Source organism: Alternaria metachromatica (assembly GCF_023757995.1).
Source record: "Alternaria metachromatica strain BMP 0045 chromosome Unknown scaffold_8, whole genome shotgun sequence".
In the NCBI taxonomy this organism is placed as follows: Eukaryota; Fungi; Ascomycota; class Dothideomycetes; order Pleosporales; family Pleosporaceae; genus Alternaria; species Alternaria metachromatica.
This window is the reverse complement of record NW_026055499.1, coordinates 542233-566101: the sequence shown is the minus strand read 5'-3', so window position 1 is coordinate 566101 and position 23869 is coordinate 542233. Positions and strand designations below refer to the sequence as shown.

Here is a 23869-nt window from a genome sequence, read left to right as displayed (position 1 = left end):
CACGTTCATGTTCACGACGACGTTTTTTCCAACGGTCTAGATTGATGTTGTTTCTTCATCAGCTGAAAAACAAGGCCGATGAAATGAGAAACAGATATCAACCGGGAACAAGATTGAGCAACGTAATGATATACAGGTCGCGTGAGCGAGAATACTGCCTCAACGACTTCAGCCATAGGCCGGTCCGTAGTGACGCCGCGACGCCGTTGTGCAAGCCTAAGGCACCTGCCGCCTAATATAGTGCAGGCATAACTTATGTACATGGAAGGTAAGGCGCAAAAATGCAATTCGCCTTCGAGACGCTCATGACAACGCAGTAACAAGCACGAATGCTTTCGCCCACCCTCTAGCGCCGCGTAGCCTCAATGGCTTTCTCCAGACCGACGATCCTCAAACTCTTGCCTCGGCCAAGTTTACCGCTCATCAAGCCAGCAGCGGGGATGAGCTTGTCGTCCCAGTGTCGGAACAGAACCTTCATGTCGCGAGGTACACCTTCTAGTACGACCGTGGTCACGGGCATGAACGGACGGTCTTCCTCCGATACAGCGAGCATGCCGTACGCTTGCGCGAACATCAGAGCCGTGGAGAATGCCGGGGCTTGCGTGCGAGACAAGGGACCAACGATACTGCGAAGGATTAGTGAACTGTGGCAGACATCTGCAATGACGGGGCAACTTACATGTACATCTCGAAGAACGCGTCAAGTACATATACGTTCTCCGGCTCCAGATCCCTCTGCGAGAAAGGCATAATCTCCTTGACCTCGGTCTTGACAGCACCGTGCGGCGTCTTGGGCGTAAGCGGCGTCTGTGGCCTCTGTTCAGCAGCGTTCCAAGACGGTCTCCGCAGCAGCGGTGCGAAAAAGGAGCTGCTCACCTGGAGTGCTTGGCCCCATCCTGCCGGTTGGCCGGTCGTTTGTTCAATCTTGTAGAGACGCACGCGGTACTTATCCGAGGTGGCTTTGTAGCGCCAGTGGTCTGCTGAGCGTGGGATGGCAGGACCCTTTGCTGGCACTTGAGAGGGAGGAAATGTGTTGTTGAGGAAGGCTTGAGGTTCGGCACCCTCGTCGATCTCGTTGTAGTCGCCCGTGGGCGCAAGGTCCATGCCCATGAGGCGAGCACCGGACACCTCCTCAGCGGAACAGCCGCGACCTTTCCATAAGTATACCTTGCCGGTCGAAGTGGAGACGAGGTAGGGAAAGGCGGAGCATAGGCTCTTGAGAGAGTAGTCTACTTCATCAAAGGCGAGGTGTCCGAGATGGCGACGGCCGCAAAGCATGAACTCCTTGGATCCTGGCTTTGCGCCACGTCGTGTGATGACAATACCACCCAGAGCCTCAAAGAAGTTCGGTGTCTCTTGACCTTGACGGATGACTAGAAGTGTCCCTTGGTTTTGTCGTGCGTGGTTCTTTGCGAAGAGTTGCACATCTTCCAGAGTAGGTTCGGGCACACCATTGCCGGCCCATAGGTACACGTCCGTGTGTCTTCCGCCCCTTGCATCACCATAGACGTGCGTGCACAAGTACATTGAATCTTGGAACAAGATATGCTCTTCTTGCATGGGTATAGATGTAAGTCTCCCGTCACCGGTTACTTCTTGGATCTGCTTGCGTAATGTACGAATCTTTCCTGACGGACCAAGGTCAAGTGGTGGCGATTTTAGTGTGTACATAGTGTCTACGTTGTCGGGAAGCTGGCCCTCAGTGACGGGCGCTTCATCAAAGAAGTCGGCAAACATCCCGTCGTGCTTTGGGATGGTTGGCGATACGATGGATGGCTCTGAGAATGGCCTGTTGGCGCTTCCAGGTGGTGACATAGGCGCGTTCTTGGGTAATTGAGGACTTGAGTCCCGTGACCGAGACGCGACAAATCCACCCAGACTTCCAAGGCTGAAGCCCAGGCCAACAGGCTTCGGCTTTGGTGGCAGAGGTTTCGATTCAGTCGGTGATTGTTGGCTGGGCTGTGGCGGGTTGGGAAGGGCCTTGGTGTCTGGCTCTGATGAGCGAACCAGTCCGGCGTCCTTCATCGCAGCTTGCTCGTCCGCTTGCGTTGGTAGCTTGATGGGGGACTTCACCCTTGTTGGAGCGGGTGATGAAGACGCCGACGACCTACCCCATAGCGTGGTGGCGCTCTTGACCGAGGAAAACGTCGTCTTCTCGGGCGAGGGCTCATCCTTGGCTGGTGAGATTTCTACATTGGGTGTTGATATTTCCCTAAGTGGCGTTGATCTAGGAGTCTCCGCTGCTGGTTTTGAAGGCACTGTTTGCGGCAACGTCGGGAGTGGACGGGAGAATCGAGAATGCGATGTCGGTGTCGGTGTCGGTGATGCGGACGTTGGTGTTTCGACTGGCTTTGGTAGTGGAGACTTCATCGGCGTGCTATGCGATCCAGAGACGCGTCTTTCAAATTCTTGAGATGTTGGCTTGTTCGGTACTCTTGGTGATGATGGTTTCGGTGAGTTGATAGACTCGGGCCGTGGCGTCTTTGGGGTGGCTTGGGGTCCAGATACTCTTCGGTCGAGTTCCAGAGACTCTGGCTTCTTGGGAAGCTCCGGAGTGGACGTCTTTCCGAAATTTCCGGAAGAGATGCGCGATGATTTGGCAGGCGTGGCAGGCTTATCAGTCGACGACTGTCTGACCGGCGTCCTGGCTACTGGTCGCTCCTCTGATTTTCCGTTAGTCTTGGAAACCTCGGAGCTAGGAAGGACATGCTCTGGTTTCACCAAAGGAGCAACAGCAGCAGTAGGTACCTTCTCTTGAGCCTTTTCCTCAGCCTTGTCCTGAGCCTTGTCCTGAGCCTTGTCCTGAGTCTTTTCCGGTCCGGCAGTCGTGGATTTTGGCGCCCTTCGCTTCGGTCCCCGGGCGCGGCCCTTGGTCATGTGTTGCAGCTCTGGGGCGGGTCCAGTCTTCTCTTCTTGCGCAGGCCTGGTAGGAGACACGTCTACCTCAGCACTTGATGTAGACTTGTTCGTCGCAAGAGGCGGTGGACCTCGAGCGAGCATACCGGCTAGTGCAGGGTTGAAGCGACCCGCTAGCTTGCCAGACATGGCTGGCTCTTTTGTCGTAGAGGATGCGGGCTGTGCTGGCTTATCATTCATGATGGCCTTGTTTGCAGCTAAACTCTTCCTCCTGACCAGAGCTTCTGGTATGGGTTCTGGTTCTTTCGGAGCGCCAGCCTTTGGGTCACTGTCTGCTCGGCTCAGGCCCTTTTTCTTTGCAATAGCTTCTGGTGTTGGAGGAGATGGTTTCGATGCGCTGTCGGATCGCTTCAATGCCGAGCCCTCTTCCTGGGCCTTGTCAAAGATGGTGGATTTCCTCTTAATGAGGCTCTCCCTGAACTCGTCTTTCCGGACTGTAGGCTTGGGGCCACCAGTCACGTTAAGCGCGGTCTTCCCTCGTGTGATGTTATCCTTGAGCACGTCAGGCGCAACATAGTTCTTGGTTTCGGCCTTTCGTAGCCGGCCAAAGACGTTCTGCAACTCATTGACCTCGCCATCCTTCTTCGAATTGTCAGGCGGCGGTCGGCGTGGCTTCAACCCGGCGCGGAAGTCCTTCTTGGGTGGGGTTTTCGGCCTCGCCGCTGGAGACCCACGGCCTGTATCCTGTGTGAATCGCGATGCCACCGGCTTGGCTTCGGTGGGCGTTGCTGGCTGTTCAGCTGTTGGCGGCGGTGATTGCGATTTGGTGGGGGTAGGAGCGGGTGCTTCTACAGCAGCCTTTTCAGGGGCGTCCTTGACGACTTCAGGCTCAGTCGCGAGCTTGGATTCCGACTTCTTGGCGAACAAGGGCTTCGGTGCCAATGCGGGTGTTGGGCTGGGTGACTGCTCCTTGACTGTCTCCATCTTCATGGGCTCAGCGCCTTCCTCCTTCTTGGGGGACTCGGGTCTGCGAAGACCGACAGGCTTCAGTTGTATGTCCTTGATGGGCGAGGTGCGACCAGACGATGGCTCTCCGAATGGGCTGCCTTTCCCCAGATCAACACTGCTGCGCTGTTGCTTGATGCGGTTGATCTCCGCCATCCACGCAGGTTGCGCCGGCGCTGCTTGCTTGGGCTTGGGCGACTCTGGTCTGCTCAGCGCGCTCTCCAGCCAAGTCGACTTTGTAGGGCTCCACCGCTTCGAGGGGCTCGGGGGCGAGAAGTCGTCGTTGAGTGCGTCCTTGTCGCTGAAGGTGGATGCGACAGACTTGGCTCGGCTGTGACGGTGAGGGAGGGCTGGCTTCACGAACTCGTCTTTGGGTGCGCTGTCTTTGTCGGCGCCCGTGATGGTCGCATTGCTGTAGCTCGAGGCGGGACGTGAGGAGGACGAAGGTTCGATGGAGTTGTCTCTGCTCAGACTAGGTCGGTCGAGGCCGGAGAGTGAGCCGTAGCCTGTTATGGCACTTCCGCGGTTGCTCAGGGTAGAGTTTTGTCTGCTCAGGACTGGCGGTGTCTGGGTGCTCCACCGCTTGCTTACGCTATCGCTGCGCTTGAGCATGGCGCTTTGCACGAAGCCGCCCATGCCCTTGGTAGGCGAGGCAGATCGTTCCCGTTCGGGCGAAATCCTCCCTTGTGTCGGCGACATGGCAAGGGCGCGTGCGGCACGTTCGCTGTCCCCACCGTCGATCGAAGAGCCTTGTTCAGACGGCGGGGCGAACTTTTGCGAGTCGAGCGTTGGGAGAGGAGAGCGCCCCTTGGCGAGCGGCTCAGCATCGCCCCCTGATACCGACGTGTTGGTGGAAAAGCGGTTGCTCAGCATGGCGCTGCCGCGTACCGAGCCGCCGCGAGAGCCGGGCGAGCTGGAGCGTATGCTTTCGGCAGGCGGGCTGCTGACCTCGGGCTCTGTTGTAGACTCGCGTGACATGCCAGGCAGCTGTCTCCTGCCCGACACGGAGCCTGTCTCTGACGCCGCCTCGTCCTGGTTTTTCCTGTATGCCGCTGCGCCCCTTCCACTGTCCTGTGTCTGTCGGAAGAACGCTGGGTCCCTGGCGCCTAGCGAGGCGGCGATGGAGGTTCTGGAGGGATTGGCCTCGGGCGACGCTGGCGGCTCGGGCGTGTTGCTGGCTGATGGGCGCTCGGGGGACCGCGAGGCGACTGACAGCGGCCGCCGTATGCTGCCGGACTTGGGCCTCTGGTTCCACGATAGGGTGCCGGAGCGCCCCAATGCCGCGGCGCTGGTGGCGGGCTTCTTGGGCTCGGTGTCGTCGAGGGCGGAGGGCGTGGGCGAGCTCGTGAGGCGCTGCAGCGAGTCGTCGCGGGCGGCGTCTTGACTTGGCGGGCTCATGGCGGGCGTGGGCGTGCTGGCAGCCTTTTCCTGCACCGTTCGGGGCGTGGCAGCTTGAGAGCGCGGGGACTGGGGCGTATATGGCTTGTCGGGCGAGATGGAGCGGGCTCGCTCTGTTTGGGTCAACAGCCGTCGTGAACTCTAACGGGCATAAAAACAAACCTGCTCTGCGCGCTAGTCGCTCGCTGCGGCCCTGTATCAGCTCCTCCTCGAGCTTCTTGACACGCTCGGCATCTTCGCGGTCCCGCTGGTCGCCCAGCCGTTGAATCCGCTGCACAAACTCGGAAGGATCGATTTCCCTCTCGTCGGACGCCATGGTGCTTGTGGGCGACGAGAAAGGCAGGCTATCACAGGCCAATGTGCGCTACGGGAGTTATGCGCAAGGATTGAAGCTGCTCGGCAGTGAGATGAATCCCAGGCGGATCTGGGAGCTAGACGGTCGTTAAATTACTTTGACTCGGTTATGTCATTCCTAGCCAGAATGCTCGGGTATGTTTCAGATGCGATGTCGACGTAAGCCCGCGGACAGGTAGCACCAAATGAGCGAATGATGAAGAGAAGCAGCGAGATAGAGGGATGCAGGTCGTCCAGGCGGCCTCGATGGCTGTTTGTTTATACCATCGACGTCCAGCTGCGTGCGGCCGGTCGACGCCAGCTCCACACTTGGGCGGTTGGAGCTTGTCATTCGACTACCGCTATACTACCCGCATCCAGCCTTTGGGCTGCCGTGCCCCTGGCACCGCGATGCATGCCGACAAGCATCAATACAAGAACAGTCGCGCCTTTGCATCCTGCACCACCCACTCCAGCCCCTCCTGCAAGTTCATTCCCGTCATGGCACTGCACGCCATAATGTGCCATTTGTGTGTCTTGATAGCGTCGAGTCGCAGTCCCTGTACGCCGCCGTCAGCATTGGCCCGCCAACCAGGCTCAACATCTTCCTAAGCCCTCACCCACCTCGCGAATCTCGTCTTCCGTCATGGACCCCGGCACATCGCTCTTGTTTTTGAACACAAGCAGACTGGCTCCAGATAAACGCTTCTTTTGTTAGCTCGTGACGCTTGGAAGGGTTCATGCTTGTGCAAACCTCTTCCAGCAGCAACCCCGCCAATTCCTGTCGACAATCGTCTATCCGCTCGCGGTCAGTCGCATCGACAACCCAGATGAGCGTGTCAGTCTTCTCAAAATAGTTCTTCCAGTACGTTCGCAATGTCTTCTGGCCACCGACATCCCCTGTGCTGTTAGTACACGCTTGTGAGGGAACAACCAGGTGCAGTACATATATTGAGTTTGTAGCTGTTCCGTCAGTCTCATCAGGCGGCCAAGGTTTGTCATACGTACCCGTCATACTCGATCGTCTTGATGATGAAACCAAGCGTAGGGCTGACACTGTTCACATCCTCGTTCATGATCTTCTTCACGATGGTCGTCTTTCCCGCATTGTCAAGCCCACTGATGCAGTGAGCCTCCGATCTCGCAAAAACTCCTGGAATACGCACAGCATCAAGATTCGCATCTCCTTGTCCTTGAGACGCGCCTTCCGTAGTATTGACAGCATTTTGTGTGTTTCACTTTCCGGGTTCTGTCTGTCTGTCAGGCAGTCAGTCGAGCAAGTGTGGAGCTCGTTCCTTTATCGGCTAAACTGTTTACGGACACTTGCATCTGCCCAAGTGACGGTATTGCATGCTAAAGTAACAACACCGTTATCACGTTGCCTTCCAGCAATTTCGGAAATCTTCTATCTCGCCTGCCACTTTATATCAGTGATTGTAATCTGGGAAATCGTTCAGGAAGTTTCCTCTAATTATCCGTTCGTCGATTTCATCAGATAGACGTTCATTTGTTGTCTTAAGACACTGTATATTTAGGCACGTCTTGATGTCGCATCGGTAAATCTTTCCGTAATGTTCTGTCTCCATCGTGGCTGCCTGCAGTTCTCGGTAGGCACTAGCGGTAAACACGTGGGTTGTGTCATGGCAAGGTAAAATTCAATGAGGAAAGAGGTGAGGTGAGGCGAAGCTGGCATGCTCTCGCCAAACCTATTAGGCAGACTCATCACTAGCAAACCGTGACTCAGGCCTTTTTGGATGCTTCTACATCTCAAGGATATCTTCTTCTTCTTCATTTTGGTCGCTCCTTCTGCTCCCATCAGCATTGTTTGGGGCCCTCTTGTTCTCTTCCCAGTCAGAAGTGTCGGAAACCTGCATCATGAGCCGCACCGCGCGTAATTGGTGCCCGCGCAGTACACTGCCTCCACTGCCTACATTGATCGAGCTGGACGATGCTACGGTCAAAGATGCTCAGGTCGACACGAAGCTCGCCAAAGAACCCATGACTGGGCAGCAGGAAAAGGACTTCGGAAACCTCTCGGTAAGTGAAGGCGCACCTCGCTTCCCGTGCCGACTTCATACCGCCCCAGAGTGACGGCGTATAAGTCTTGTCACTTGCACCCAGTCTTCCCACTTTACCAACTCTTACAACACAACTAACACACAACACTAGCTTAACAAGCCTCAATCTGGCCATCGTCACTGGGTGCCATTCGCAGCTGAGGAGAACGATCCCGTACAACCAGACGACCCGGATAGCTGGCTAGCTCGGCAATCCGAATTCTCTAACGTACCCAAGCAACCGCGTCGAAACGGCCGTGGTAAGGCAGCCGCTCACCACGCTAGTACCGTCGAACCTGCCAACCTTACTTCTCCAACTACACCCCGCGCCACGGACCCAGAAAATAATCACAAGCCACCTAACAAGAGATCCCCGCGCAACAAGAAGAAGAAGATTGGCAACAACATGGCCGGGCCATCCAACGGAAAAGCGAGTGTTTACGTCCCTCCTCACCTCCGCAACCGCAGCTCTGCCGACGGTGGAAAGGCAGACTCTGCCCATGGCAGCGGGGTTGCTGTCAATGGATCGCCTTCTACGTCCAACCAGTCGAAGCTAGCGATGAACGGCAAGCCTGATCTTATCTCGTAAGTCTACCATCGCGCGCCTCGATGCCGTGACCCACCTCATACAATTCAGCTTTACTAACACGTTTGCAGCAACGGTGCGAATCATCAGCAAGATTCGTCTTCTTCGTCACCAACAACGTCGCGCGGCAATGGAAAAAACGGGCTGCGTGGATCTGCGATGCCTGAGCCCACCACCTACAACGGCTGGGACCAGCCCAAGGCCGAGTCTCCACCCACTACCAAAGCTCCGGGAAATCCACGATGGCCTCGAGGTCCACAGCCTTTCAAAAAGACAGTCTGGCCCAAGTCAAAAGACATGAAGTATATACCCTCAAGCAGCGACAGTGATGGCGGCGTCAGCTTCAGGTCTAACAGCAATGGAGACCCGGATTACGACATCAAGAAGCTTACAGACTGGAATGGTGACTGGCTGCCCGCCCCTGAGACATGGACTGGACGCAAAGGTCATGCAGACCGCCATTTTGGTGCTCATATAGAGAAGTGGTGGAACACACACCCTCCTGAATGCATCACGCCAGTGTACTTCCCGCCCGACACATTCGATGCTGGCAAAGAGTTGGCACCTCGTTACTGGCTCGAAGCAAAGGTTGGGGGTGAAACTCTCAGAGAGTTTTGGCAGACGATGTTAACTACCGAGTCTGAGCCAAAACTCATTGATGAGAACGATCTCGTCGACTACATGCCTTGGTGGGAGCTTTATGAGGACCTAGTCTACGAAGAGATCATCGAAGATGAAGAAGGCCAGAGCCCGAGGCGAATCACACACGAGTCTAGCTACATCCACGCTCTGAAGGTACCGGATGCTAGGGTCAACCATTACGATGAAAAATACCCTTCTGCACCTGAGGAATTGGCTTCCGCTGAAGAGAAGGTTCAGGAAAAGAACAGACGTGTAGAACAGAAGCGCAAAAAGACGATGGCAAAGCGGAACCGGCCTGTCCCAGAGTCAAAGTTCCCCGTTCAACCCATGGTAGATCGCCGGCTGCGTCCTGAAGCCAACATATACATTCGCCCTATCCAGGCTTCGGATGTTCTGGGCATCACAGTAAGTCGATCATGCTAGATCACTAAATAATAATGTCTTGCTGACACCAGCTATAGGAAATCTACAACTTTTACGTCAGGGACACCATCTTCACGCCCGAGTTCGACGAACGCGATGTGACTCAAATTGCTGCGAGGATCAGTGACATCACCAGCGCAGGTCTTCCTTTTCTGGTAGCTGTGTCCAAGAGCAATCAGCACAGGCTCGACCCAGGCTATAAGAGCGAGAAGATTGTCGGCTTCATCAACCTCGACGACCACTGTGGTCAGGCGACTCAATATCGCTATACATTCGATATGGAGTTATTTGTCCACCCGGGTTTCGTTTCCAAGGGAATCGGCAAGTGCCTCGTGGATCGACTTCTGGAGATGGTTGATACTAGCTATCGCGCCCGCGGTGGCTACGAGTATATCAACAACTTCGACTATCTCAAGACAGGGCCGTCAAGAGTTGTCAAGACTATCTTGCTCAACGTTCACCACGAGAATGGCGATGACTTGGATGCTGATTGGCGAGGCAATTTTCTAAGCGCTTGCAAGTTTATCCGAGTTGGTAGACTTCCGAAGGTGGGATACAAGCACGACAAGGTTATCGACGTCTCGATCTTTGCGCATCATACCAAGGAGGATATCGATCCGAGCGCTCGTCCCACTGTATCGGGCTGAACACGGTAGTACATGTTACTGCCCACAACAGTAAGTGGCTCAAGCTCATATTAGATATCAAACGCTGACATTACAGTTGCAAGACGACTTCGCCGTAGCGTCAATCGTTGAGAGCTGCAGACAACGCGGACTGATTGAGCGTCTCCTCTTGCACATCAAAAAAGTGTTTTACCAGATTGTTTGTTCTTGCTTTGCGTACTGCGAGTTCAGGGTGGAAAATGCGTCATCCTAATGATGGAACGGAGTTTGCTTCTTCCTCCTCGCTGTCCTTGTGTGTGATGGAAACACTTGCATCGGGCGGAGTTTTGCGCATATGGACGTCGATGGAAGACAGGTTCCGAGCGGTGCTCTCAGTGCCTGCTGCCATGCTCACTATATCATGTGTTCTTTCCTACGAAAATTATATGTCTACTCTCAAATATGGATTCCTCGATTGGTGCAATGACCGCGGTGATGTCGTCAACCTTCTTGTCGCGTACCGTACCCCACCAAAAAGTAAGGGAGCGCGTCAAACCTCCCCACTCATGACAAGTGACGTCACAACCACCCCGAAGCTTGGAAACGCGCCGCGCCGCGTAACCTGCGCAACTAACATAAAGCCGTTGCGCTCAAGACCCTTAGGCAACTAACTCCATAAACTCCTAGCTTCTACCGCATTTTCACATTCTTGGAATAAACAATCAACAAACCTACACAATCCAAGCCGCGAGAAAGTCAAGAGCCGAAATCGTTCATCATGTCAGACAAGGAAGAGCCGCAGCAACAGCATATCCAGACTGAGCCCCAGAATGACGAGCAAGAGGAGAAGAAGGGCTCTGGGGGTCTTTTGAGCAAGGTTGGAGACCCTATCGGTACGCCTCCTTCCCACCCTCCATTCTCCATATCACCACCACACTCCCACCATACCTCCCAATCCACCCAACCCATCCAACCCCCCTCTAACCCACCCCTCCAGGCAACGTCCTCGGCACAGCCCTCCGCCCCCTCGGCGCGCCCCTCGAAAAAGGCGTAACAGGCCCCCTCGGCAACGCCCTCGGCGGCACCACACGGCCCGCTCTCGGTCCCCTCATGGGCCACGAAGAAGAAAAGTCTGAGCTGCTGGGCGGCCAGAACAAGGATAGCTATGAGAGTAAGCCGGAGAGCATTGCGGGGAAAGAGCAGACGGGGCAGAATCCGCTGGGTCTGGATCAGACGGGGCGGTGGGGGTTCCAGGATGAGGATGGGGGGAAGAAATAGGGGATGAAGGGGTGTGGGAGGATGGTAAGGGGAGGGGAAGGGTGTTTATGTTCGGGATTGTGGTGTTTTAGTAGAGAATGATAAGGGTATATTTCTTAGAGAGCGCCAAAACTCCACAGCTGCAGTGCTTGAGTGTTAGAACATCTCGCTCATACCACTCTCGCCCAAGACACCCTCTTCGTATAGACTCTGCCCCCTCTCTTCGCCTTCTCGATCGTCATGTGTATCTTCCCTCCCCCCTTTCCCTCTAAACGTATCATCCAACCCCTGCACCGTACCTACACTATCCCCAAACTCATCTTCCTCCATCCTTTCTTCCTCCCTACTATCCCCGTTCAACTCGGGTATCGGCGTCCGTCCAGTAAGTATATCGAACAAACTGTCGTCCGACTCCTCCTGCTCATCCTCATCATCACGCTCAAAGCGTAGGATCTTATCTTTGCCTTCCGGCCACACCAGTACATGTGCTTGCTGATGTCCGAATACGAGTGCGGGTTTCTTGTCTGGCGAGGTGAAGAGCCAGGTTGTTGACCAACGGGGTGGTGCTGAGCCCGCTGGTTTGCCGATTTGCGAGGACAATGTGAGAATAGCTGGAGGGTGCTGGAAAGAGGATTGGTGGGCGGATGTGGAATGAGAAGTGGAGGATGACGGTGAATGAGAGGTAGCGGCTGTGTAGAGGTATACGGTGGGTTCGTCTTGGGTCGTCTGGATGAGCAGGCGGTTTGGATCGGTGGGGTGCCAGAGCAGGTTCTTAACTGGACTGTATTGAATTATTATGCACCGAGGTCGGAGCACGGTTAGGTCCCAGATCCAGACTGTACATGGTGTGCTATCGTCGCGTGTGGCACATAACGTGCCATCTGCGTTAAAGGTCAACATGCCGATACCCTGCTTCATGAGTCCGGTTTCGTTCTTCTCCAAGGCTGCTTTTGGAGGTGTGACAGGCTGCTGCGAGGTTGTGAAGCTGCGGTTGCCCTGGCTGTCGACATGTTCGCTGTATACAGGCGCGCTGGGCACATCGATGGCGGGTGTGTGGTCCAGGAAAACAACCGGAGCGAATGTTCGTGTAGAGAGGATACGGACTCGACGGTCCCAGCCACCGACAGCTAGACATTCGTTCCCAGGCACCCATTCGAGCGTCTTGATGCCCAAGCATTCCACATCCCACTCGCTGACGTCGTCTGAGGGTTCGCGGGTCATAGCGCGATACAAATGTCCGTCAGCAGTGTAGATGTGGAGTTTGTAGCCAGCAGAAGCTGCGTCCCAGACGGCCAGCCAGCGTCCATCGCGACTCCATCTCAGCCCTGCCGCATCGCTTGTCGTAAGTTCGACACGATTGATGACCTTGTATGTGCCTGGAGCCAGGAGCAATAGAATATCAGCGCCTGCTGCGCGACATAGCAGTGCCAGAACGCCGCCTCTCCGTCTTCCACCCCTTGAGTCTGTATCTTCGCCTGGCCGATAACCCCACCCCTTTCCGTCTTTGCCTACAAATTTCGGGTCGCGTATTTCTACAGCCCTGCCAGTCTTGAGACACCATATCTTGGCACATGCGGTGAAGTCGCTCCAGACGATGACTTCATCCTCGTTTGCGCCAAACTCGGCATGCACGTTCTTGCCCATGCCGCCCGAGCCATTGCTTATCACGGCGTTCCACTTTTCGTCGCGAAGATCGTATACGCGCGTTGTATCGTCATCTGATATGAGGACGCGGTTGGAGCATGGCCGTGGTGTGCGTGAGGATCGACGGGGTGGTGTCGAGTTGGGTGAGGGTCGCGACGTGGACGAGGCCAGCGGTGGTAGGGTAGGTGCTGACCAGGCGATTCTCGAGTTTCTAAGATCATGACTTGGAGGTATCGCTATACTCCGCACGATTTCTAACGTGGTAAGACAGCGTATCTGCAAGCGCGCGCCATTGAGGCATGCGACGTGTGTCGTGGTCGGTGATGGGACGGAGGCATTAGTCGCTGGCACTGATCAGTAACTGCCGAGGCTAGGACCTTCGCGTTCATGCTCACACTTGAATTGCGGGGTCACGACGATGTCTTCCATCGTCAAAACAGTCTTATCAAGCATGCGACGAGAATGTTTGGATTCGGTAAACAAGGGCAGGTGCGGATGTAGGCCAATGGGAGTCCAAAGACGCCGCAATTAGCGTGGTTTCGGGCCTCGAAGCTCAGTGCTGCGGGCGGTCCAATAGCGAAATCCAACACGTTCACTCAAGCGAAGCCGCTCAGAAAGCAAGACCTCTTTCATTTTACCAGAGAATTTGTTCTTATTCCAATCATAACCGTAACAGCAACGAGGGTATCGGCATGCACTCCAAGTTGACCAAGAAACGCTCCAAAACACGCCATCAATCGTCCTGGGTATACTTTAGATGTAGTAGATCTAATCTCAGAACCTAAGCATATTTTGTAGAAGTGGAAAAGGAAATAAAACAAACGCTTGCTTGCTAGATCGCTCAATCCAAATCGTCCATCTTCATTATCATTGTCGCATCAGGGCCGCTCATGTCTGGTACACTGGCGCCTTGATCAAAATGCTCTTGCCGCGAATCTGTACAAAGACACCGGCGGCCATACGCACACGTGGTGGCGGCGCTTCGTCCTTTGGTCCACCAGAGCTACCCGGCGGATGTTGCGTAAGACTTTGCTGGCTGCCACCTTGACCGAGCGACGATTCGCGCTTGCCCAGAGTAGCAGGAGAAGCCGTCGGCTTCTTTGACCCACCGAAACCGAACATGCCGCGCTTCTTATCTTCTCTTGGTGGTTGGCTTCCCTGTAGCTGTGCTTGCTCTTGTTCCACCAACGACATGTTGTCGTCAGGTCTGGAAGCCATGCTTCTGATCGAAGCTCTGTCGGCATCGTCCCGCTCCACGATGGGTGCCGTCAGCGCGGGGATGCCGGACTCAATCTTCATGAAATCGGGAACGATGCTATGATCAGGATAAAAGTACTCGATGTGTACTTCACGGCTTTCAAGGGGCAAATGTTGCGCGATGCTAATGGCGAGTTCGATGATCATAGGCACACCTCCATTGAGATCTGGAGGCGCAGGGTCATTCAAGTGCATTTGGAGGAACGCAATAAGCTTCTCGTTGAGTGTTTCAGTGAGCGCCTCGCGATTGGCTGTGGCCTGTGGTGCTCTCAAAGTGTCCGCAAGGCCCTCCAGCGTGGCCAGCCGCCAGTTGATAATCTTCGCAGCGAGCGTGTCTTCATCCTCGGCGCTATGACATGGCGGCGAGAACTTGCGGATGTTGGAGACGATCGATTGCAGTTGCGTCGAAAAGCCCGGCTCGAGGTCTGGGTGGAAGTACTTTTCGAAGATGTTCTCCACCAGCCACTGCGAGATGACAGCGCGGCCGATAGCCGTCATTTCTTGCTTGCCTGTCTCAACAGCTGTCTTGTTGACCACCTTGTGTAGCCACGAAGGTATACTCTTCCAGTCTTTGCGAATTGAGAAGGACAGCTGTGCTATCAATCCGTCCAATCGATTGAATCGTGTTGCATATTCGCTGTCATCCCAGGATGTACGAGACAAAGACAAACGCTGGTTTGCGAGGGTGTTCTGTAGCTGATGGACCTGTGACTGCTGCTCGAAAAAGTATCGCTTGACCTTTTGGTACTTTTCGCCTGTATTGTGTTAGATGCAATCAACTCGTCCAAAGAGACTGTACTCACGCAAGACATCGTGCTCTTTTTGTAGCTTCTCGATTTCCTCCTCTGACATATCGGCGACAGATGTCCTCGGCGGTGGCGTTGCCCGTCCCATTTCTGAGACCTGCTGGGGCTGCTTCTCACCGCGGTATGGCTGTCCTTGCGAAGCTGTTGGAACGACGTTAGCGTCGAATGTTGCCAGGCCCGGCGACACGGGCGGCTGACCGTGGGGCTGACCTTGAGCGGGAGGCTGTGAAAGCATGGACGACTCTCGCGACGTTGCGCCCGGCTGTGGTTGGCTGCCATCGTTCGCTTTCCTGATGGTGTTCCTAGCACTGCTCTGAGCACTAGGCGCCATGCTGTCGTGCGCGTGTGGGGGTGTTATGTTGGTCGGCAGTAGATCGGACGACTGGGGATGCTGCGCGTCGTAGGTCTGGTGGGACGGCGGCTGGAGGGGAGACGGCGGGGCGAGCTGGTGGGACGAAGGGGGACGGCGCTGCGACTCGATCGACTGGGCCTCTTGCGCGATCTGAGGATGCTGGCGAGACGCCTGTGGGGGTTGCAGGTCAGTCTGCTGCTGCGAGGCTGGCCGGCCAGGTTGAGGCTGTTGCTGCTGGTCTTGATGCGGCTGAAGCTGCGACGCAAACTGCTGCGGATACAGCGTGTTTTGCTGCGCGTTGTCTAGCGGCGAATGGCCCTGGGCCTGGAGTTTAGCTTGCTGCTGTTGGTACAGGTAGTAAGTTTGCTGGATGTCTTGCGAGACTGGGCCACCTTGCCCGTGCAGCTGAGCGTTCTGGAGCAGAGGGCTGGGCACGGTTTGTGGGTTGAAGGCCTGGTAGTCGCCCGAGGCTTGTGGGTGCTGGACAGCTGGCTGGTAGCTCTGGTATTGCTGTTGCTGTTGCTGTTGCTGGTGCCGTGGCTGCTGGAGACCCTGGCCCTGGTGTTGCTCAGGGCTGTATTGGTCTACCCCGCCTTGGGTCGAATAGCTTCCCTCCGTGCTTACCCTGTCAAGTGGGGGCCGATTGTACGGCTGCTGTTCCTGACGCGGCTGCGGCGCAAACTGCTGAGGCTGCGGCAGGTTCTGTTGGTACTGGATGTCCTTGGGCGGTACCTGGGGCGTATCGTCTTTCTGCAGGAAGGGATCGAGGTTGTCTTCGTCCTGCTCGTTCGAGGCGGGCAGATGGGAAGTCGACCCTTGGTGCTGGTGCCACTGCTGCACACGGCTCTCTTCCTGCGCCTGATACTCCTGCGCGCGGGGGTCGCTCTTCCGGACTGACTGTCGTCTGCCCAGGCCGTTCTTCTGTGCTTTGGCCTCCTGATCTTTGTGCCCTTTGACTCCGGCTGCAATGCGACTGCGCAGCGATGGCTTCTTGGCTTCTGGCGTGTATGCAGAAGGCGCAGGCTGGGGCTGATAGGGGCCGCGATGAGGCGATTCAGCACCAGACACTGGCGCGGGGCCGGGTTGTTGCTGGTAAACCTGCGACGGCGACGACTGACCTAGAGGGAGATGGGAACTCAACCTGTGACTCGTCGTGCGCTGAGGAAACTGTTCTCTATATTGGCCCTGTAGAGGAGCGCCAGCCGAGACCTGCTGTTGTTGCACAGGAGGCTGCTGAGCCTGTACAGGCGCCTGCTGGCTGTCTGAAGTATGGTATCGCTGCGCGGCGACGTGCTCATTCACTGCCAGCGCTTGCCCGTCAGCGGCGCCGGCGATTGGGCGCCCAAATGCTTCCTTACCAGGTGGTACGGGCGAATGCTGCCCTGACGAGGAGATGTCGACAGATTGGTGCGACCGATTCGACTTGGTCCATGGAAAGTTAGGCATTGCAGTGTTGACAGCTTCAAGCTCCGCCTCAGAGCAGGTTGTCGATGGCGGGGCGGAGACGACGCGCTCAGCTAATAATAAAACGAGACTGAGCAACCATAGACTATACCCGGGTAAGACTGCATCGCGCGGTTGGACAGCTTTCCTCAAGTACAATGCATCGAGCTACATAGATGCACGGCGTAGGTGATCAGCCCAAGCCGCCGCACGTGCAGGCATGCGGAACTAATGGAATGACATGGAGAAGGCAAGACCAGTCCCGGAGCAGCTAACACCGGACCAAGTTGCTGATATCGCGAGCCGTGGCAGTGCTCTATTGCCAATTCCCTGCCTCTAACGCCTTTCTGCTGTTCAAGGCTTCCAAGGCGCAACCGACGTTTCGTCTTCCCCGTTCTGTGCCTGCACTCCCGCCTCCCAGTGACACAGAAGACGACAGCAAACGTCGCTGGATCCAGATACATACACTGTGCCCATAGCCCGGCGGATGGAACCTGCAAACAAGAACGCCAAGTGGGGACAGCAGCTGTTAGTCTAGGCGGCGTTGCAAGCCCTCCTCTGCTCAACGTGCCTGAAGCTGCAGCCGCCCCTGCGTATCGCCTGGGGTATGCAAACTATACATCTCGCGTCTCATTATTGTACACTGAGTGTTTTGCTTTTCTTGTGCGATCGTGACATTTGCGACGTGTTTGAAGAGCTCAATGCCTAGAGTGGCAGATTGCATCATCACTATTACGGACTATCTCAAAGCGAGCGGATTTGCATCATCTCGCTCATGTTCCCTCAGCTCCGAAAAATGTCATGGGGCTATTTTTGGCGTCTGACATGTGCTAGCCGCGTTAGACTAGCTTGCCTATCGTTTCGGTTCTGATGCCTGTGTAAGGTTTCCTGAGCTTCCACGTTGCACCACTTTCACACAAATCTCAACACAAGGCTGAGGTCTCGAAAAGCTGACCATCAGCCACTTCATGCACGCAATATAGCCAAACTCAATTGTCGGTCTCTCCGACACCTTACCGGCATTGACCGGACAACAAACGACGCGAACCTATGCCGGTGAGGCGGTTATGCACGCCTCCTTGGAGGTGCGTGGGGACTACTGTATGCGCAAGTGCGGCGCTGCCAGGAACGATCTCTGTATGAGACATTATTACGCGCTTCTCTTCTCGATCGTACTTCTAGTATTGATGTAATGCCGAATCATCTCGCAAGAGCGTACTAAGACCTCAGGTAAAGCGAACCCCGATATTCGCACGCGCGCGAGCTGGTTATTACCGCAATACTTCTCAACAAGAGTAGATTCTCATGTCGGTACCGTATGGATTGCGGAAGTTGTAGGCAGCTCGTCGTCACGGATCATCGCGCTACCACTGAATGACAACCAAAATGTAGCCTTGTGATCTCGCACAAAGCGTCTATAGGCAAACTTTGACTACGACTAAGTGAACTTTCAATCAGTACGTAATGGGATTGCGCAATTCTCAATTCCGTTGCCCGAAACTTCTCCACTGAAACTTTACGAGCGTTGTCCTTACTACGACCACTTCAATACAAACTACAGATTTCTCCAACCTTCTCTCTCGACCATGGCCGATCAACAGGTGTTCCGATTTCTCGATCTACCCACAGAACTGCGCTTGATAGTCTACAAATTTCTCCCAATCAAAACGGTACACCATGTCGTTCGAACCAACGATTTTGCTTTCTGGTTCAACAACTCTCACTATCACTCTACTCACTTACCTGAGCGTTTTCTCGAAGAGGGAGCACATTTCCAGACTCCCACCTCGAAATGGCCTGTATACTCCATGACGATAGTTTCCAAGAAGGTCCCCGGCCTAGCGATCCTCGGTACCAGTCAAAAGATCCATCTAGAAGCCGGTGAAGTGTTACATCCAAAGTTACGAGCCATCAGCAAATTACCAGCACAGATTATCGTCAACAGTATTTCTCTGGGCAGTTTCGCCATGGTTGATGTGGTGACTCGATTGTCATACGCAAACACGACCTATTGGACAAACAAAAGCCGTCTCCTAGACTGGCGCGTAGCAGCACCTGAGTTGCGCCCAGGCAACGAACCCAGATCTCGACCCGTTCACGTAGCCATACGCAATTCGTTCATCGACAGAGACACAGCCGACGCGTCGACAGACAACTTCAGAATGCAGTGCCTGCGGAATTGCTTCTATTGGTCACTTAGAAATGAATCAGCCATACATGCCGCGAGCTGCCCTACAGACGGCTCCTTTCCGCACATTGACCAGCATTTACATCTCCGTATGGCTGGATTGACTTCGCAGGAGGAAAAGGCTTACGACACATTTCGACCTCTGGATCGTGAAAGTTTTGGAAGATGCTGTCGTTGCAGGTCTACCTCGCTCATCGACAGCGGTGAGATCATTGGTGAAGAGGAATGGGAGGACGAATGGGCAGAACATGAGAGCTATCAATAAGGGCTGTGATCGTTGGACAACGAAGAAGAGAAGTCGTCTCACGCATGGGGAGGTCGAGCTGGACACTACTACTCAATCTTTTCGACCGACCATCGATAACAATGGACGCTGAGAACGGAACCTGAAAGGAAACTCGAAAACGACTTCCGTAGAAGTATCAGTTGCGTCACACAATACACTAATCTCAAAGTAATCTTACCTTCACTTCTACTTCGGGTCTGTGCGCTCACCGATTGTACTGCGCCTAAATGGCACTCATTTTCCATTGGTACCTCTCACCACACCGTATCAATACGTTACCCAGGTTGACCCAAGCGCCGTAACCTCAAGCAACCTAACGAGGTCTTTATACGCCGAAATCATGAAGATATCAACCACCGACCTACCTCCGCCTCAGACTGCCACGATGGAGTCATCAGAACAACCACGCCGCCCATTATCCACGCTACTATACCCAAGAACAGGGGAAGTGCCGTCAGCATTCGAGCCGTCACCCCAACTCCCGGCAATCCCACAAGAACAAGAGCCACCACCATACCCACCTTCACCACCGTCAAAAGCGCATCAAGACCATCCAACACCACCCTCACCACCAACCTCCCCACCCCTCATCGTCATCCACCCCGTCCCAGAACCCACCTCACCTGCCTCACCAACTTCGCCTTTCCCAGACAGCCTCCCACCACGCCCCCAACCCGCACAAAACGGAACCCTCATCTCCCGCCTCTTCAAGCGCGCACCCGCCCACCCCGATGACATAGAGCTGGGTCACCTTCGGCGCGGACACACACCAGAGACTCCTGTTACGGACGCGGAGAAGGAACGAGAGTACAGGAGGAAGAAGGTGTTGTTCATTTATATGATTTGGGGAGTGCTTCTCGTGCTTGCGATATGCGGGATGGTGGTTGGAGCGCAGATGTATAGGGGGAAGGTTAATGATGAGGGTGGTGGTGAGAAGGTTAATAATTTTGAGATTGTTGATGCGGATGGGGAGGTCGTGGGAGGTGGAGGCTAGAACGATGAAGAGTGGTTAGAGTTTCAGGAAGACATGGTGCGAGAAGCTTATGCTAGGTATGCTTCGTCATATGACTCTTGCTATGAGGAATTAAAGATGTACTCAATGTCAATTGACATCTCGCATGGACTTGCACGGCAGTAGTTAGAGTTCAAGTGTCTTCAGACATAGTCCTGGTTCTGTGTCACCTTCACTATCTCGCTTACTCAACCCGTCTTTGCTAGCTCGACTCCGATTGACCAACAGCAGACCACTCCGCTCGCTGTCCGCTGCGCAGGAAACAACGTCCCTCAACGTACCCAATCTGTGTACTGCTACAGGTACGCCGTATAGAAGCATTGATAGCTTCCTTTGTACTGACATTCTAGCAGAACCACCGCTCTCTACCGCCATGGCTCCCAACCACACCAAAACAGACCAGCCCGTCTACCTCCGCATCTTCGGCTTTGATCTTCATTGCGACGCCGTCACGAGCAATGCCCCCAACACTTCTCAAGTCGGCCACGTAGCTACCCACAATGCCTACCGCACTCAATACGCTGTCGAGCCCTACCACTCTGTCTCAGCAGCAGAACACTACCGCGATCAGCGCAACACTGGGCTACTCTACATCTTGATGGCAGCTGGCGCGGCAACAGCTCTCGTAATTGGAATTGCAATGCTCCTATTCGGATTCATGCTGTTCATGTTCGCTGTTTGTTGGATTGTGGCATTCATGGTCGTTGTAGGATTGATGTGCTCGGTCATGTAAGGTGGGTAAATAATGGGTGAGAAGTAGACCAGCAGTGTGAACGACGGGAAGGAAAACAGGATACATAGCAGAGCTTGCTCATACTGATAAACGAGAGATGTAGAGCAGATTCCAGTCAGCACGCAACTAGAATAAAGTTTCAAGCTCGAGAACGGATGAGAAGAAAATCGGGTATGCTAGATGGTGTTATTTGCTGTATATGCATGAACTCAAAACATGCACTCAGTCTCATCCGACAGTCCAGGTGATCTCGCAGTCCGGAAGTCGCGTTCGGGCGTGTTTAGATCTAGTCCGGGCGCTCTTTCCCTCCCACGTTGCCGCCTGCTCACTATTTCCTCGTTCCGCTAACTCTCTTATATACCACCGCTCAATACTCCTTCCACTCACTGCTGACGGCGCAACATCCAGAGTATCTATATTGCCCTTTCCCACGCTACCATGAGTCTGCCACCCACTAGCACCTGAAACGCATCTTCCTAACTTGCCAGCAGAACGACCACTTCCACCCGCTATGAACGCCTCCGATGGCGAAACCGACTACTCCACGGATGATACCCCCTCGAGCACGGGGTCTGACGACGGTTGGGTCGACTTTGGCTGCGGCGATTTGTACAAGAACATCTGCGGCGGCGACGACGACGACGACGACGACGACGACGACGACGACGACGACGACGACGACGACGACGACGACGACAACAGCAACAACGACAACAAAGACAACAAAGACAACGACGATCACGTTCACACTCACACCACCTACATCAAGATCAAGTCCAAAGACGGCGCATCCAGCCGGGTGAAGCCGCCCACCGTCTCTGTCAAACATCGTTCGCCTCATTCCAGAGTAAAGCGCCGGGATTATACCAGTGATCGCGAGTTCACCGTCTGCTTCCTCATGATCCTGGTCATTCTGGCACTCTTGTTTCCTGAGGGAGCATCTGTTTCCTTCAAGGTTATGGGCTTCGTACTGGCCGAGATTACATCAATTCTGTTCGAGGGAAAAGTTCTCCGGTTTGTATTAGCTGTAGTGTTGTTTGTTGCGGCGTCCGTAAAGCGGCAGGGCTGAAAACAAGCAGAATGGGAGAAAAGGAGCAGGAGACAAAGAACAAGGGTATCAAAGGGAAGGGGATGAAATGAGACGCACTTGTTCATATTCAGCGGAAACACAGATCGCTTCAACGCGCATGCATCATGGAGACAAAATCGAAGTTGCTAGATGGTATCATTTGCTGTATATGCATGAGTAGAGCGAGTCAACTACTACTGGGTCTCCTCCACATATCCCAAAGCCTCTCCAACCTTGACCTTCATTCCTTGCTCAATATTCCACTTGAACCCACCCTTCCTCTCCATACCAGTGAAGCCCTCGTCGAGACTGGGTCTTATACCCTTTGGCGCCTCGAACACCAAAACGATTGTACTTCCCAGTTGGAAACCACCCATCTCTTCGCCACGCTTGAGAGAATAACCGCCTAGTACGCGACTAGCGGAGGTGTAAGAGGCCTCGGCGAAACCGGAGTAGGGTTCTCCCCTCGCTGCAGCGTCTTCGGCGGCGCGGTCAGCGGCAGTGTCGGTGGTGAGGCTGTTGGTGCGGAGTTCGCGATCGAAGTTGATCTTGATGGATCCGACGTTGGTCGCGCCGACAGGTGTGTAGGAGAAGAAACCCCAGCGCCAGCGACCGAGCAGGACAACGCGCTCGTTCAGGGTAAAAAGACCGGGCATGGTGCGTTGTAGGTATGGGGATACGCTGTATAGTTCACCAGCGAAGTGACGGCGCGATTCGACGACCCATGAGACCGGAGAGTGAAAACGATGGTAATCGCCAGGCGCGAGGTATACGACACAGTAGTAGAGTGCGGTAGGTGTCTTATTGGATGCGGGTGCCCACCATGGGCGCTCAGCTTCGCTCAAGGCCATCTCGGCGCGTACCTCGGCTTCAGATGAAGCAGCCGGTGCGGTGGACTGATCCGTAGGCATTTCAGATGGCTTTCCGCCTTTTGGCCATGGTCCTGAGAACAGGTTGGGCAAGGTATACGAGATGCCGTTCACGTTTGCGAATTCCTCATCTGCGCGGACAGTATCCTCTTCGTCCTTTGCGGTCTTCTCATGCTCGCTTGTGACGACCTGAGAGTTCGCGACGTTTTGGGCGGGTGTGCTGGGCTTGGTGGAGCCTAGAAGCGCATCTAAGCTATATGTCACGCCTTTGACTTGTTCGACTTCGCCGTGCTCGATGGTGCCGAATTGGATGACTTTGCCGTCTGCGGGAGAGAGGACGGCGTTGGGGTTGGGGTCGAGAGGGCGGACTCCGGGTTTTAGGGTGCGGTAGAAGAAAGCAGCGAGGTTAGGGTAGACGTGGAGATCGGGCTCGGAGACTTCAGAGAGGCTGTGGCTTGTTAGCATTGGATGTCACTACTAGGGTGATGGTTGCTGACTTGACACCGAAGATCCAAGAGTAGAGCTTGAAGCCGGGTACGCGAAGGTAGTATGGAATGTCGATTTCGTTGAAACGTCCCCAAACTCGCGAGAGGGCCTTTAGAGGTAGCGTCGACATGACCTGGACCGTCCAGGGTCCGCTCGGTCGTATCCTTTCGCGCTTCTTCGGTCGGCCCTGGTTGTCCACTGCACCTTCCTCGCCATTCTGTCTCTCAGTCTCGGTGTGCTTCTCCCTCCGTTGTATGCGATAGAGCTGGAATGCGCCGAGGAAGCCGACGCCGAGTGCGATTGGTATTGGCTCCCATTTTATCTTGGTGTTCTTGAGTGCAGAGTTCAGCCGTGATCTGAAGGACTCTTTCCTGTGGAAGTTCTGCTTGTCACATGTTGCGCGTGTCGAGGAGAAGGTGCGAGACGGGAAGGAGAGGCGCGCCTGTCGGTGTGCGGGAGTTTGGAATCGCGGGCGGAGAGGGGCTCGCATGAGCTGGCGCGAACAGGAAGACGCCATGGCTATGTTGTATGCATCGGTCTCGAATATTGCAGTGCAGAAGAC

General features: G+C 54.8%; 8 protein-coding genes across 8 annotated transcripts; 3 read left to right on the top strand and 5 right to left on the bottom strand.

Moving 5' to 3' along the window:
* Positions 1-346: 346 nt before the first annotated feature.
* Positions 347-5575, bottom strand: J4E83_004634 (uncharacterized protein; the record flags this gene model as incomplete). Its single annotated transcript, XM_049331561.1, has 3 exons — positions 347-626; positions 680-5372; positions 5422-5575. 3 exons carry the CDS (start codon positions 5573-5575, stop codon positions 347-349), a joined length of 5127 nt encoding a protein of 1708 aa, XP_049189335.1.
* A 614-nt stretch (positions 5576-6189) lies between these two features.
* ARL2 (ADP-ribosylation factor-like protein 2) lies at positions 6190-6817 on the bottom strand (the record flags this gene model as incomplete). The annotated part of the gene is made up of 4 exons (XM_049331560.1): positions 6190-6297; positions 6347-6497; positions 6601-6711; positions 6759-6817. 4 exons carry the CDS (start codon positions 6815-6817, stop codon positions 6190-6192), a joined length of 429 nt encoding a protein of 142 aa, XP_049189334.1.
* Positions 6818-7467: 650 nt separating this feature from the next.
* J4E83_004632 (uncharacterized protein) lies at positions 7468-9947 on the top strand (the record flags this gene model as incomplete). Its single annotated transcript, XM_049331559.1, has 4 exons — positions 7468-7629; positions 7762-8234; positions 8307-9282; positions 9339-9947. The coding sequence occupies 4 exons, from the start codon at positions 7468-7470 to the stop codon at positions 9945-9947; spliced, it is 2220 nt and encodes a 739-aa protein (XP_049189333.1).
* Positions 9948-10683: 736 nt separating this feature from the next.
* Positions 10684-11183, top strand: J4E83_004631 (uncharacterized protein; the record flags this gene model as incomplete). Its single annotated transcript, XM_049331558.1, has 2 exons — positions 10684-10798; positions 10903-11183. The coding sequence occupies 2 exons, from the start codon at positions 10684-10686 to the stop codon at positions 11181-11183; spliced, it is 396 nt and encodes a 131-aa protein (XP_049189332.1).
* Positions 11184-11318: 135 nt separating this feature from the next.
* Positions 11319-13144, bottom strand: J4E83_004630 (uncharacterized protein; the record flags this gene model as incomplete). Its single annotated transcript, XM_049331557.1, has 2 exons — positions 11319-13017; positions 13137-13144. The coding sequence occupies 2 exons, from the start codon at positions 13142-13144 to the stop codon at positions 11319-11321; spliced, it is 1707 nt and encodes a 568-aa protein (XP_049189331.1).
* Positions 13145-13694: 550 nt separating this feature from the next.
* J4E83_004629 (uncharacterized protein) lies at positions 13695-16667 on the bottom strand (the record flags this gene model as incomplete). The annotated part of the gene is made up of 2 exons (XM_049331556.1): positions 13695-14818; positions 14867-16667. The coding sequence occupies 2 exons, from the start codon at positions 16665-16667 to the stop codon at positions 13695-13697; spliced, it is 2925 nt and encodes a 974-aa protein (XP_049189330.1).
* Positions 16668-21394: 4727 nt separating this feature from the next.
* Positions 21395-22023, top strand: J4E83_004628 (uncharacterized protein; the record flags this gene model as incomplete). The annotated part of the gene is made up of 2 exons (XM_049331555.1): positions 21395-21897; positions 21963-22023. The coding sequence occupies 2 exons, from the start codon at positions 21395-21397 to the stop codon at positions 22021-22023; spliced, it is 564 nt and encodes a 187-aa protein (XP_049189329.1).
* Positions 22024-22146: 123 nt separating this feature from the next.
* J4E83_004627 (uncharacterized protein) lies at positions 22147-23824 on the bottom strand (the record flags this gene model as incomplete). Its single annotated transcript, XM_049331554.1, has 2 exons — positions 22147-23269; positions 23319-23824. The coding sequence occupies 2 exons, from the start codon at positions 23822-23824 to the stop codon at positions 22147-22149; spliced, it is 1629 nt and encodes a 542-aa protein (XP_049189328.1).
* Between the last annotated feature and the right edge of the window lie 45 nt (positions 23825-23869).